Source organism: Tamandua tetradactyla, chromosome X (assembly GCF_023851605.1).
Source record: "Tamandua tetradactyla isolate mTamTet1 chromosome X, mTamTet1.pri, whole genome shotgun sequence".
Taxonomy (NCBI): Eukaryota; Metazoa; Chordata; class Mammalia; order Pilosa; family Myrmecophagidae; genus Tamandua; species Tamandua tetradactyla.
The window spans coordinates 98,940,675-98,955,058 of NC_135353.1; the positions used below are offsets into that span (position 1 = coordinate 98,940,675).

Here is a 14,384-nt window from a genome sequence, read left to right on the forward strand (position 1 = left end):
CATGTGCTCTTGGTCAAAGAGGGGACTAAAGTAGGAGAGTGCAGGTAACCACAGTAGGGCACTTGCAAGTTAGGACTTATTCGCAACACTTGACCACAGACAAACAATTCACATTATGTCTTATCGATATAAGATCAGCAGTACAGTTCTTCCTCATACACCTCAGCTAAGGACCCTGCCTCTGACTTTTATAGCCCTTTGATGCCAAAGGATGAGGTCTCCCAGACGAGTGCTTCCTTGCAGCTGCTTTTCTTCTGTTGTTCTCCCTAAAGATTTCTTTCATACCCATGAAATGAGTATACTACTGGACACCCTCTGGAGGAAAAGACAAGCTGCCTAATGAGAGAGTGCCACACGTGCTTGAAGCCTCATCTTCCAGAGCCAAGATCACAAGGTCCTTAAGCTTGTGCTAAGGGGCCCTCCTTGGCTAAAAATACAAGCCTCTCAAGTTACTAGTTCATAATGGGGGGTCAGTTTCGGATGCGTCCATGGGTGTCCCTTCTCGTCTGCTCCACATGAGGTTTGGTAAACACAGTCTCTACTTGAGGGCTCTTCTGCTCCAGAACTCTGGGCTTCAGGCATCAGAGAGTAATAATTCCATCAAGAAGGAACTAGGCCCCTCCCTCCTCTCTAGGTTGATACGCACACTCACACACACACATGCACACACACACACACACACACACAGGCATACACAAAGCGTTATAAACAGTGGCCCAGTATTAGACATTTTCCCTTTCACTAAATGTGTAGAGTTTTCTGTCATGGATATGCAAAAGCTATCTTACCATCAAGTTACTCTCATGGATTCCACAAAGAGACTGTTAAAATCCCTAGACATTGTTCCACAACATCTCCCACGGTGCCAGATGTACATCCAGACTCAAACGAGGATAATTTGGTGACAATGGCAATAACCCTGGATTATTTTTGAGACTTTTGAATGGCTTCAAATTCATGACACATACTGAGATCCTTTTTATTATACCCTCTGTACCATTTTTTCCATGGAATTTGAATTTCCTTGGTTTAACTACCACCCAACAGAATCACTATTGAAAGCACATAATGTTAAGGACCATATGCTCTCTCTCCAGAGAGTGTATACAAATACTATTTCTGTTAAAAATTAAGCAGAAATAGTAGCTTTGCATATTTCCTGTTCAAAGACTTATCCCAATTGAATGATTGCCTTTGTTGTAGAGTATTTTTCCCCAAATGGGCCCTAGTAGAGAAGCCGAATCAGATAGTGTGACTTACCAGAGGTCACAAGGAGTCAGTTAGTGAGCTAAAAAAAGAACCCAAAAACCTTTATTTTGAATCTCTGAATTTAGAAACAAATAAACTTAGGGGTGCACAGGTTGTCCCAGTGATAGAATGCTTGCCTGCCACACAGGAGATCTAGGTTCAATTCCTGCCCCATGAGCCCCCAAAAAAAATAATAATAATAAATAATCTCTGTTACAGCAAAAGAAAAACTGAAGTAGAGAAACTAGTTTTGTGTGGCATTCCTGGGACAGGGAACTCAAATCAACCAAAACTGTTAGACAGCTGCCACAGTCTATGAGGACCAAGGAGATAATAAGATACAGGTGCTGCCTGCCTTTAAGTCACTGATAATCCAGTGGGGGAGTCTAGGTTAGTGTTGAAAAAACTCTATCCAAGGCAAGATGTGCTTGTGAACACTTTGAGGGCCCCAGAGGGTGTCCTGTACATCCTTCTAGCTCCTGCAGCAGCCAGTGCAGTGACTGTGTGAAGGCAAGCGCCGTCTATTCATTGAACAAGAGCTATAAGAGAGGTACCAAAAGAATGCTCTGGGAGTTGGTGGAGAATGAGGGACAACTTTGTGAAAACACATGACATTTAAGTAGTGCCCAGAAGGATGGGGAGGTTTTTTACAGGCATCAGGAATTGGAGGGCTTTTGCAGATCCCAGGGAAGAGCAATAGCAAAGATCCCAAGGGGGACAAAGCATGGTATGGTTTGGGGGAAGCACAGAACAGTCTAACATGGCTAGAGGACAGGCGAGCAGTAAGAGCTAAAGATGGAGAAAAAAGTTGAGACCTGAGCAGGGAGAAACTCTAAAAATAAGCTAGAGAATTTAGCAATTGTTCTAGTTTGCTAGCTGCTAGAATGCAATATACCAGAAACGGAATGGCTTTTAAAAGGGAGAATTTAATGAGTTGCAAGTTTACAGTTCTAAGGCCGAGAAAATGTCCCAATTAAAACAAGTCTATAGAAATGTCCAATCAAAGGCATCCAGGGAAAGATACCTTGGTTCAAGAAGGCCGATGAAGTTCAGGGTCTCTCTCAAGTGAGACGGCACATGGCGAACACAGTCAGGGTTTCTCTCTCAGCTGGAAGGACACATGGCGAATACGGCGTCATCTGCTAGCTTTCTCTCCTGGCTTCCCGTTTCATGAAGCTCCCTGGGAGTCGTTTTCCTTCTTCATCTCCAAAGGTCACTGGCTGGTGGACTCTCTGCTTCGTGGTGCTGCAGCATTCTCTGCTCTCTCTCAATCTCTCTCTCCAAAATGTTTCCTCTTTTAGAGGACTTCAGAAACTAATCAAGACCCAATCAAATGGGTGGAGACATGTCATCCCCTAATTCAGTTTAACAACCATTCTTAACTAAATCACATCAACCAGGGAGATGATCTCATTACAGTTTCAAACACAGTATTGAATAGAGATTATTCCACCTTTATGAAATGGGATTTATATTAAAACATGGCTTTTCTTAGGGGGCGTGCTTCCTTTCAAACCAGCCTAACCCTGCTTGTTCTACTTTGTAGGCTGCTGGAATGCAATAACCAGAAACAGAATGGCTTTTGAAAAGGGGAATTTACTAAGTTACAAGTTTACAGCTCTAAGGCTGTGAAAAATCTCTAAATTAGAGCAAGTCTGTAAAAATGTCCAAACCAAGGCACAAACAAGAAGTTACCTTCACTCAAAAAAGACCGATGACAAAGGGGGTGGTAAGGGATATAGAATAAAAAATAGGGGGAACAAAGGGTAAAAGGAAATAATAGTGGTCAATGAGAGGATGGGGTAAGGGGTATGGTGTGAATGAGTTTTTTCTTTTTTCTTTTTATTTCTTTTTCTGGAGTGATGCAAATGTTCTAAAAAATGATCATGGTGATGAATATACTACTATGTGATGATATTGTGAGCCATTGATTGTACACCATGCATGGATGTTTGTATATTAAGAATGTTCATGTTTGTAAGTTGTTTTGGTTTGTCAACTAAAAATAATAAAATTAAAATAAAAGAAAAGCAAAGAAAGGCCGATGAAGTTCAAGTTTTCTCTCTCAACTGGAAAGGGGCATGGCGAACACAGCGATGTCTGCTAGCTTTCTCTCCAGGCTTCTTGTTTCATGAAGCTCTCCCAGGGCTGTATTCCTTCTTCAATTCCAAAGGTCTCTGGCGGCATAGGCTCTCAGCTTCATGGCTCTCCTGTCATTCTCTCTCCAAAACGCTTCCTCTTTTAAAGGCTTCCAGTAAACTAATCAAGACCCACCTGGAATGGGTGGTCACATCTCCCTCTCTTCAGAAGTTAATACCCACAGTTAAGCAGTCACATCTTCCTAGAGATAATCTAATCAAGTTTCCACCAGACAGCCCTGAATAACGTTTAAGAGAAACAGCTGCTCCCACAAGATTTGGTTAGGGTTAAGGCATGGCATTTCTGGGGTGCACAAATCCTTTCAAACCAGCACACTGCCCAATAAGACCTGCCTTGCCTTGTTGGTAATGATGAGTTCTTTTGATTGTTCTGTTTGTATGTGGTTTGTTTTGGAGGTTTTGTGGTTTCATTTGTTTTTTGGCCTTTCCCTTTTCCTCACAGTTTTTCACAGCATATGGTCCTGATTATGTGCTGGAAATCACACCAAGCTGCCGGCCAGACCGCAATGAACCCCACCGTGTCCAGCAAATCCTCAACTACATCAAAGGTGAGCACCACCCTTCGAGTCCTGCCCTCCTTATTCCACCCAGCTGTGGTCGTCCATCAATGGGGGCTTCCTCAAATACCATTTGTCTTTTGGTAGCTAAAAGACTTGGAAGGGAAACCTCTTGGCCTGACAGCTTGTAGTTGGAATTCTACATTAACCACTCTGGTTGGGATTGTCATTTGGTTAGCTAATGTCACCTTCTGAGAAACAAAAGCCTCAGCTTTGGGTACCTCCAAGAGAAAGCCAGTTCTAAAGTGTGCCCCAGAGCACTTTTTCTTTCAAAGGGCCTACAGTAAAACTCTATTCAAGATGAGGGAAAGTTCAAGTTGCTACAGATTTGGAGTGAGGGGGAGAAGGCTCACAACAATCTTTCCAATATGGTTCTATGGTCCAATAAAGCCTTGAGAGACTGCAGGACTATAATGAATAATCAGAGATTCTGATGCCCTTGGGAGTGTGTTTCCTAGTCTCAAGCAGTGGGGCAGATGGGGCTGCTGCCCTTTCCTTCCTCTCTCTAAGGATGGCCTGGAATTATTCCGGGGAATGACTATCATCAGGCCATTGCTGTCTTGATCACACAGTCCACTTAGTGTTTGCGGAAACTGCTCTCAACTTTTCAATAGAACTTCACCCACCACAACCCCAGCTGCTTCTTCACAACTCAACTCACTTCTCTACTGTACTTTCTAAGTGTTTTGGGCATCTGTTTTCCTGTTTAATTGAATTTTCAGATATGTGTACATATTTGGGAGGCTCCTCATTATTTGCAGAGTGTAAGTGGCCAAGGGTATCATAATGGCCATCCTGGAGAGTGAAAATCCAGTGTTTATTCATGAAACAGCCAAGATAACACCAGTACTCCTATTTTTTGACTCTTCATTGGAATAGAATCCAAGACGAGAGGGAAACCTCTTCTACCCTAGAGTTAGTCTGAAGGAATACATTATGCCCTGTGGGTCTTTACTGAGGATTATGGTAAAGCTCATATCCACTTGCAGAGCCATTCTGTGACAGGAGCAAAGCCCCTGGGCAAGGACTATATATCCCAGGCTCCTTTGGCCAGAGAAAATATTCTAAACTAAGAAGTCATAGACTCTTTCTTTTCTTTTTTCTTAAATTAGAGAATTTGTAGGTTTACAGAAAAGTCATGTAAAAAATACATTCCCTTACAGCCCCTTATTGTTGACACTTTGCATTAGTGTGGTACCTTTGTTACTATTGATTAAAGAATATGAAAATATTAACTGTTAGCTGAAGTCCATAGAGTCATAGACTCTTAAGGGTATGCTCACAACAATGCTTAGCGCCCTTTCTAAGATTTCCCATCATCCTCAGCCTTCTCCTAATCCTATAGTTTCAAGCCACCTCTCTCTGGCCTCTCAGTGACTACCAACCCCACAAGTCTTCATTTCCTAACCAAATCCTCCTTCCTTGTGTAGCCCTTAAGGTCTTCAGGGTCCTTCTAGTCTTGGCCTTTCTCCAGTCCTTCCCACTGCACTACAGCCCTGATTAACACTAAAGAACCCATCCTAGTTTCCTTCGTCACTTCTCAGACCTGGGACACATTTCCTATTTCCTTTGAGGCCCATCCTGGGCCAATTTTCTTAAGCTTTTCCTTCAACTTACCATTTTTCCCCATTCAGGTTCCAAGTACCAGTAGGACACAGACAAGCAATAGAAATAGAGAAACAAAACAAGTCTTTGCAGCTATTGCTCACACCCACATGTACACAAATATCTGTATGCCCTTATGCTTTCCTGTATACATACCCAGGCACATACCTTCCAGAGAGTGGTGACATTTCCTATGGAGGAAATGAAAATGACAAGCAAGAGAAGACTTAAGGAAGGTTATTCAAAGGGAAGAAAACTAGGAAAGGTTAGAAACCCAAAAGAGGGATAAATTTTTTAAAAAGACTTGATATAAGAGACTAGAATGAGGGTTGGTGGGAAAATAATGGAAGACATTAGAGAACGTGTAAGTTAACTGTAAGTCAAGATTTTTAAAAGATCCTAACAGGCTAAAGCAATAACCTGACTATAGCACAATGAAATTTAACTCGAAGAAAACATATGAATGAGGAATTGGATCCTCAGAAGCCACTGGACACATACAAAATGGGAAGACATGGCATAGCAGCATTTTGTCTGAAAGAGAGTTTGGAATTGTAGTCAATACAGAGTTCACTGTGAATCACCAGGGCAAGGTGACCTCCAAGGTGGCTGATGCAGTATCGACCTCACTTTAAAAGGGCTCTCGATAAATGGGAGCATATTCCAGGAGGTCAATGAGGATGGAGAGTGAACTGGAGCCCAGACTCCAAGAGTTCTGGTTGGAGGCACTATGACTTTGGGGGAAAGAGAAGGCTCGGGGGCATGTGATCTCTACTTCATATCTCTGAAAGACTCACAGAACAAAAGGAAATAGATGGGATTTATGCGGCCTCAGGGGATAGAGCTAGGACCCATGGGTAGGTGTTATAAAAGGGCAGATTTTCATTCAATAGGAGGAAGAATTTTCTAACAATCTGAACTGTCCAAAGTGGAACAAGCTGCCCAGGAAAGAATGAGGTCTTTGTCACTAGAGAGGGTAGATAATCACTTGATTGACATATTGTAGAGGGGTTCCTGCATTGGGAGTGGGTGATTAGACTAGATTACTTTTAAGATTCCCTCCAACCCTAGGAGTCTAGCATGCTATATATTAAAATAAGAAAATGGAAAAAACTATAAAGAATATGGTAAGAATGCAGGGGGTTGGTAGATGAGACACAGTTATTGGATGGGGAGGAAATGCTGTGTGTAGGAAAGAATCGGTGAGGAGAAAATAGGTGGCTAAGGATGGGTGAGGAGAGGCCAGGGAAGAGCCAGGGAGGACAGACAGCAAGCAGAGTGGCTATAGAATACTAGAATTTCAGATTTTACATTGAACCAGGCCTTTCATATTCACAAAGGATTATGTTCCAGCCATGCAAATTAACAGAGCACACAAGTCCAGAACTGGAAAGAAATTCAGCTAAGCTTAGAAGAATTGAGGCTACAAAGAAGTCCACACATTGCTAAAAATGGCCACGCTAACCTGCAATACTGAGAATGTGCCCCTCCAAGCCTGGTGACGCATGCTGCCATCAGATAGTATGTTGCCATGACAATGGTCAGTGTGGAAAAGGCTGCTGAATTTTCTGCATTCTGAAACATTTTCTTGAATCTGTCTATGAAGCTGTCATTTGTTCTTGCATATAAAAACTTCAATGAAGCTGAAACTAGCCATTTCTCACCTGCCTGCCCCTCCCCCATTAAAAACAAAGAGGGGGAAAAGAGAAAACAAACAAGCAAAGAGGTGCAAATTGATTTGGGGAGGTGAGATGGCAATGAAGGAGTCATGGATTCAACTCCAATCTCTGAGAGGGGGTTTACCCAGCATGTCCAGTTGAATTTGTTCAGCTTTCGAGCTCGAGCTTGGTTTTTTGTTTTTTTTCTTTTTCTCTTTCTCACCACATCCCTTAGAAGGACAAAAGCTGGGATTTTAACCTAATGGAAATCAAACCTGAGAAGGTTCATTTTATAGAAGATGCTTTCCATATGAGACAGGATGACTGAAAGGACAGGCAAGTTTAGACCTCACCTTAATCTATCTTTACTGTCCATTAGTCTTCCCAAGAAGTTAAAAAAAAAAAAAAGACAAAAATAAAATCATGGAGAGTCCATTCAAGCTGTTAGCTTTATACAGAGAAAAATTCTGTTTTGCTTCCACAAATGGTTCTACTCGTACCAACAAGCTATCTTGAAGATATGTGTGTTATTCACAGGAAGTGTGGGTTAGAAATAGGATGGCTCTTCCTAGCTCATGACCACTACGGGAAAATCACCCTAGCATCATCCTCATATGTCAAATTTGTTTGCCTTTCCTCCTGTTGACTTACTCCAGAGGAACTGACTCACAGTGAACCTTCCAGAGTTGAAGCAGAGTTGATTTGATCAATCCCCAGAGGGGGCTAGCTCCCCAAGCCTGGCTGGCTCTGCATGGGGTAATAGGGGTAGAGGTAGGAAGTTTTCCAAGTCTCTGGTACTGATGACATTTGAGTCAATTAGGGGCCCTCAGGGGGCTCAGAGCTTCATGCTGCAGCCCCCACTCCATACGGATCCGGGGGTGGGGTGGGGGGTGAGGGTGGGGTGTGAGTTGTACATTTCTATGTATTGAAGCTTGTACACTTGTGTTGGTTTGTATACTTGGTCTGAGTTCCCAGAACTTTACCCTCAGTTTTCTTGGGGTGGAAAAAGGAATGAATGGGACCAGGAGGTGAAGTAGGGGGAGGGGAAGACATGATTATAGGAAGGCCTCATACACATCTGCCCTTTCTGACCCTTAAAGAAGGAAGCTTAGTATATCAGTCTCTGCAATGCAGGGTTGGGAAGATGGGCCAACAAACTGTTACGGGTGTGGGGAGAGATAATGCAGGGGAAATAATTAGACTGTTTATCTTTCAGGTGAGGGAACTGAGGTTCAGAGAGGTTAAGTGACTTGCCCAAGATAACCTCCATCCATTCAGCAAGTAATTTCTAAGCAAACATTGTCCTAATAAGTAGTGGAGCAGTCACTTCAACCCAGTTCTGTCTGAACTGGGGCTTTGGAGTCAGGCTGTTTGGCCTTTCTGGTACCCCTCCTCTCCTTGGCAGCATTGCCCAGCCAAGTTTCCTCCTCATCCCCTGTCTGCTTTTTCCAACTGACTCTAGTAAAGCCTTCCCATCCTGCAATGTATACCCAGCTGAACTATGTACCTGAAATCTCCTGTCTCCCTGAAAAAGGGAGGAAGACAGCCATGGGCACCCCTAGGCCTTTTAGCGTTCCCTAACCCCCAACCCCTCTTCACCCCCACATCGCCCCACTGTACTATAATCTGAAGCTGCCAAATGCATTTCAAGCTGAGTAGAGAAGTAAAAGAGGACAGAAGGTGGAAGAAGCCAGTTCACCCAGCTCCTGCTTCATGTAATGTATCACTAGCCTCTAGCTCCAGTTCTCTATTTACAGTCCTCAGCCCCAGGCTAAGACCCTTGCCACATCTGCTGGTAATAATCTCATGAGTACCATTGTGCTAGGGGTAGGCAGCACTTCCTCTGGCAGCCTGCAGTCTGGGATTGACATTCTTCTAGGGACTAGCAATTGGGACTTCAGGTCTGGACATGTCCAAGGTCTGCTGGAGCCCGAAGCTTAAAGCAGTTCTCTTACCTGGTGGGATTCTACACCATGGAAACTCGGCTTCCTTCCATGCCTTCTCTTGCTTCCTGAGAAGCCACGAGGATAAATTGAAAGGCAGGGTTTGTCTCAAGAACAGACTGAACACTTGTTGTAAAGCTGCTTGGAAGGATTTTGGAGCAGGATTGTGGAGGGTGCCCTGAGCCAATTTGCATGACTTCAGGGGAGAATCTCTGCGATGTCCTTCCCTTATCTCCTCATCCCATACCCCTACCCACCCACCCACACTTTCTTTATTCCTCTCCATCTCACTGTGGTACCTTCCAGGAGGCTATTGCCATCCTGAGGTTCCCCAATGACCAAGTTTCTTTCTCTCTTTCTTGCGTCACTAAAGAGTTAAAAATTGGAAAGCTTTTGTTGTTGCTGTTATTGTTGTTCTTGTTAAACAGAAAGATAAATTATGAAAATATTATGTTGAAAGTTTTACAAGTCCCAAAATAAAAATGGAAGCTGCTCCCCAATTATTCAGTAACTTAGGCGGTAGCTTTTAACAAGCCATGAAAACACTTGGCAGATCATTTATGAAGACTTGAAATATCTACCTAAAGCCATGAGGGAACTAACATTCTTAAAAGCCTATATAGTGCAGTGCTTTGAAATTTATTGCTTTTTTGTATATATATTATTTCTCACAAAAAAAAGAAGGAAAAAATTCAATTGTGATGATAAAAAAATATTTAAGCCTTCTAACCTCCTATATTCTGGAGCAGCTAGAAGGAAAAATCTGAGATGATGGTATGGTAGCCCATGACACACTCTGGGATCTGTCCTGTAACTACTTGTTGAAGAGTGCTTTGAAAACTCCTGCTTTTTTATTTTTTTGCTTTATATATATATTATACTATACAATAAAAAAAGTTAAACAACAAAACATACAAACAAAAGCCTATATAACAGAGTGTACTGGATGTTTTGCATACATGATCTCATTTAATCCTCACAATTACCTCATGAAATAGGAAACTGGTGCCCAAAGACATTGTGTAACATACCCATAATACATAACATATAAGTGATGAACTCAGAATTTGAACCCAGGCCTAAGAATTTTCTTTTTAACTGATCTGCACTGTCTCTCAAAGTGAGATTCTGAACCAGTTACATTTTAAGAGGTATTGCTATGTCTCCACTTTAAAGCCCAGCTAAATCAATCAACACATATTTTTCTTGAACTTCCCATGTACTTAGTGCCATGGGAGGTAGAAGAGAAATTTAAGAGATGGTTCCTGCATGCTGAGAAGTATAATCGAGGAGACAAAGCTAACCCCGTTGGACAGGTGAGGATTTAAAAACGGCTGATCCTGTGTAGAAGAAGCTTGGGGAGTAAGACTTTAGGGAGACTGCTTTTGGAAGGCTGGGAGGATTTGAATAGATAGTAGTGGAGAAGTGCTTATAAGCAAGGGAAACTTTGATAGGTTGGGGGAGATGGGGAAGATTGCAGAATCCCTTGAATTTCAGGCTTAGCCCATATCTGATACAGTAAAGTGAGTCATTATAAGCTCTGGTATTAGGACATGATCTGATGCAGTGATATTCAGGGTGGATCATGCTGGTAATACAAAGATGGGCCTACCCAAGGGCCTACACTAGAACAGTGGCAGTAAGCATAGGGAGGAGTTGCCGAGAGCTGTTGTCAAGAGAGTTATTAAAGAACTTCGAGGTAAGTCCTTTAGAGAGGACCAAGGAGAAAGAAGAAGCAAAGATGACGCTCAGGTTTCCAGCCCAGATGCCACCTGAGATGGAAAGCTGTGGAGTTAGGGGTTGTAGTTTTATGGAAACATACTTGATGTGTTCTGTTTTGATATGTTGTATTTGAGGTGTGGCACAGAATCTTGCTTGGTGCATCGACATGGTAGAGTTTGTTGCATCCAATTAAAAGGCGATTTTTGTTTGTTTGTTTGTTTTGTATGCTATGTAGTAGGGGTCACATTTCATTCTTTTTCCATATTATACCCCTTTATTGCAGCACCGTTTGTTGACATTTGGCTGGGGGTGGGGGGAAGGCAAGTTTTTAAAGGTAATTTGATGACACAGAATATGCTCATGACAATGATATTAAGTGAAAAAAGCAGGATACAAAATGGTTAATACCATATAATCTCAATTTTGCGAATATATGTGCGTGAGTGTGTAAGGGGTATGTGTCTGTGTGTGTGCATGGATATGCACAGAAAAGCACTAAAGGAAATATACCAAAAATGCTAACAAGTAGTTCTCTTTGTGATGGGATTGGTATTATGGATAATTTTTATTTGTTCTTTATACTTTTTCCGTATTTTTTCAAAATTTCTACCATGCAAATGTATTGTTTTTATAGTCAAAAAATTAATAATTGTTCATTTGTTTCAGAAAAAGGCAATAGCATTTTGTTAGACCTTATATCCTAGTTTTTTGGTTTACAAAATATAGTCACTGTACCTGCACACAGCTAAAAAATTAGAGACTGTAGGGCGAGTATTATGCATTTCTCAGCACTCAGGTTCTGTTTCCTTTCCTAGGCACCGCTAGAAATTCTAAGGTGCAAATAGAGAAAGTTTTATTTCTTCTTTTTTGATCTATGCCTTTTATTTCCCTTTCTTGCTTTATGGCACTAGTTTTGAATAAGAATGGTGAGAGTGTCTATCCTTGCCTTATTCCTGATCTTAGAGGGAAAGCATTTAGTCATTCTCCATTATGTTAGCTATAGGTGTTTTTTGGACATGCTCGTTATGAGGTAGAAGTTAAGGCTCCCTCTCTATTCCTAGTTTTCTGAGCATTTTTGTCATGAATGGGTGTTGACGTTTTGTCTGCATCAGTTGATGCTGATGTGTGTTTGTGTGTGTCAGTGTGATTTTTCTTGTTTAGCCTTTTAATATGGCAGACTACACTACTTGATTTTCAAGTATTGAACTATACCCCACTTGGTCATGGTGTGTAGTTCTTTTTATATATTTCTGAATTCTATTTGCTAATATTTTGTTGAGGATTTTAGCATCTATATTATAAGGATGTTAGTTGTAGTTTTCTTACTTGTGATATCTGGTTTGGGTATCAGGCTAACACTGGTCTCATAGAATGAGTTGGGAAATGTTTCATACTCTTCTATTTTCTGGAAGCAATTGTGTAGAATTGGTGTTAATTCTTATTCAAACATTTGGTAGAATTCTCCAGTAAACTTTATGGGCTTGGAGATTTCATTTTTGGGAGGTGGTCAGAAAACACACGCTGTATAAATTCAATTATTTTAAGTTTGTTGAGATTCATTTATGGCCCAGGATATGTTCTATCTTAGTATATGTTCTGTGGGCACTGAAAAGAATGTGTATTCTGCTTTCGTTTGGTAGAATTTTCTATAAACGTCAATTACATTTTATTTATTGATAGTGTTGTTGATTTCTTCTATATCTTTGCTGATTTACTGTCTGGTTGTTCTAGTAATTACTGGGAGAGGTGTGTTGAAGTCTCCAGTTCTAATTGTGGATCTTTCTTTCTCCTTTCACTATCAGATTTTGCTACACATATCTTAAAATGCTATGTATTCTTGGTAGATTGACACTTTTTATCATTACATAATGCCCCTCTTTGTCCCTAGTTATTTTCTTTGTTCTGAAGTCTACTTTATCTGATGTCAATATAGTCACTAGGATATAGTTGGGTAATTTTTTTTTAGCCATTCTGCCAATTTTTGTCTTTCAATTACTGTATTTAAACCATCTACCTTCAATATAATTTTGATAAATTAGGATGTAAGCTGCCATTTTATTTTCGGTTTTCTGTTTGTTACCTCTGTTTTTGTTTCTCTGTCTTCTTCCTCCTTTACTGTAGGTGACATATTCCTTTGTTAGAATTCCATTTTATCTATGTTCTTCTTGAGCACCTCTCCTTGTAGAGACTTTTTAATGGTTACTATGGATATACATTTTATATACATACCTTATCACAGTCTACTGTTGTTGACATTTTTCAAGTTCGAGTGAAGTTTAGAAATGCTTTTTCCTTTTATGTCCTTTTCTTTCTCCCATTTATATTTTAATTGTCTTAAATATTCCCTCTATATACATTTAGAACCACACCTGACAGTGTTATAATTTTTATTTCAACTATTAAACGTAATTTAGAAAACTCAAGAGAAGGAAAGTCTATTGTATTTACCTATATTTTTACCCTTTCTATTCTTTCTTCCTTCCTGATTTCCAAGATTTCATCTATTATCATTTCCTTTCCATTTCAAGAATTTCCTTTAGCTATTTTTTTAGGATAGATCTGCTGAAAACAAATTCTTAGTTTTCCTTCCTCTGAGAATGTTTATTTCCCTTTCATTTCTGAAGGGTATTTTCACTGGATATAGGATTCTGGGTTGGCAGTTATTTTTTTTTCAGTACTTGAATAATGTTGTGCCACTTCCTTCTGGCCTCCATGCTTCCTAATGAGAATTCCACTGTCATTATCTTTCCCTTATAATTAAGGTTTCAGTTCTTTTTGCTGGTTTCCAGATTTTTTTTTTTCAGGAGTTTAATTATGGTGTGTCTTGACATAGATTTCTTTGGGTATAGCCTGCTTGCAGTTAGGTCAGCTTTCTGAATCTGTAGATTTATGTCTTTTGCCAAGTTTGGGAAATTTTTAGTCATTATCTCTTCAAGTAGTTTTTCAGGTCCCTTCTCTTTCGTCTCTTCCTCTAGAACTTCAGTGACATGAATGTTAGATCTTTTATCCGTAGTCTCACAGCTCCCTGAGGGTCTCTTCAATTTTTTCAGTCTATTTTCCATCTCTTGTTCAGATTGGGTGATTTCTATTGTTTTTATTGTCTTCCAGTTTACTGATTCTTCCTCTGCCCCCTCAATTCTTCTGTTGAGCCCATGTATTGAGTTTTTTATTTCAGTTATTGTATTTTCCACTTTTGAAATTTCCATTTTTCTGTCCTATTTTTTTTGCTGAGGTTTTCTATTTTTTTATTTGTTTCAAGCATATTCATAACCACTTGTTGAAATATTTTTATTATTGTTACTTTAAAATTCTTTTCAAACAATTCCAATACCCATGTCATATCTATGTTGATGACTGTTGGTGACTTTTTCTCATACAAGTTGAGATTTTCCTGGTTTTTAATATAATAAATGATATTCTATTTTTATCCTAGACATTTTAGGTACTATGTTATGAAACTCTGGATTGTATTTACATCTTCTGTTTAACAAG

General features: G+C 40.4%; 1 protein-coding gene across 2 annotated transcripts in view; it reads left to right on the forward strand.

Annotated features, from left to right (window-relative positions):
• HDAC8 (histone deacetylase 8) overlaps positions 1 to 14,384 on the forward strand; it is a 517,539-nt gene that overhangs the window by 468,411 nt on the left and 34,744 nt on the right. For both annotated transcript variants that reach the window (XM_077145822.1, XM_077145823.1), the window contains one exon: positions 3,850 to 3,955. In XM_077145822.1, coding sequence (XP_077001937.1) covers positions 3,850 to 3,955 — 106 coding nt within the window. The remainder of the gene's footprint in view (positions 1 to 3,849; positions 3,956 to 14,384) is intronic.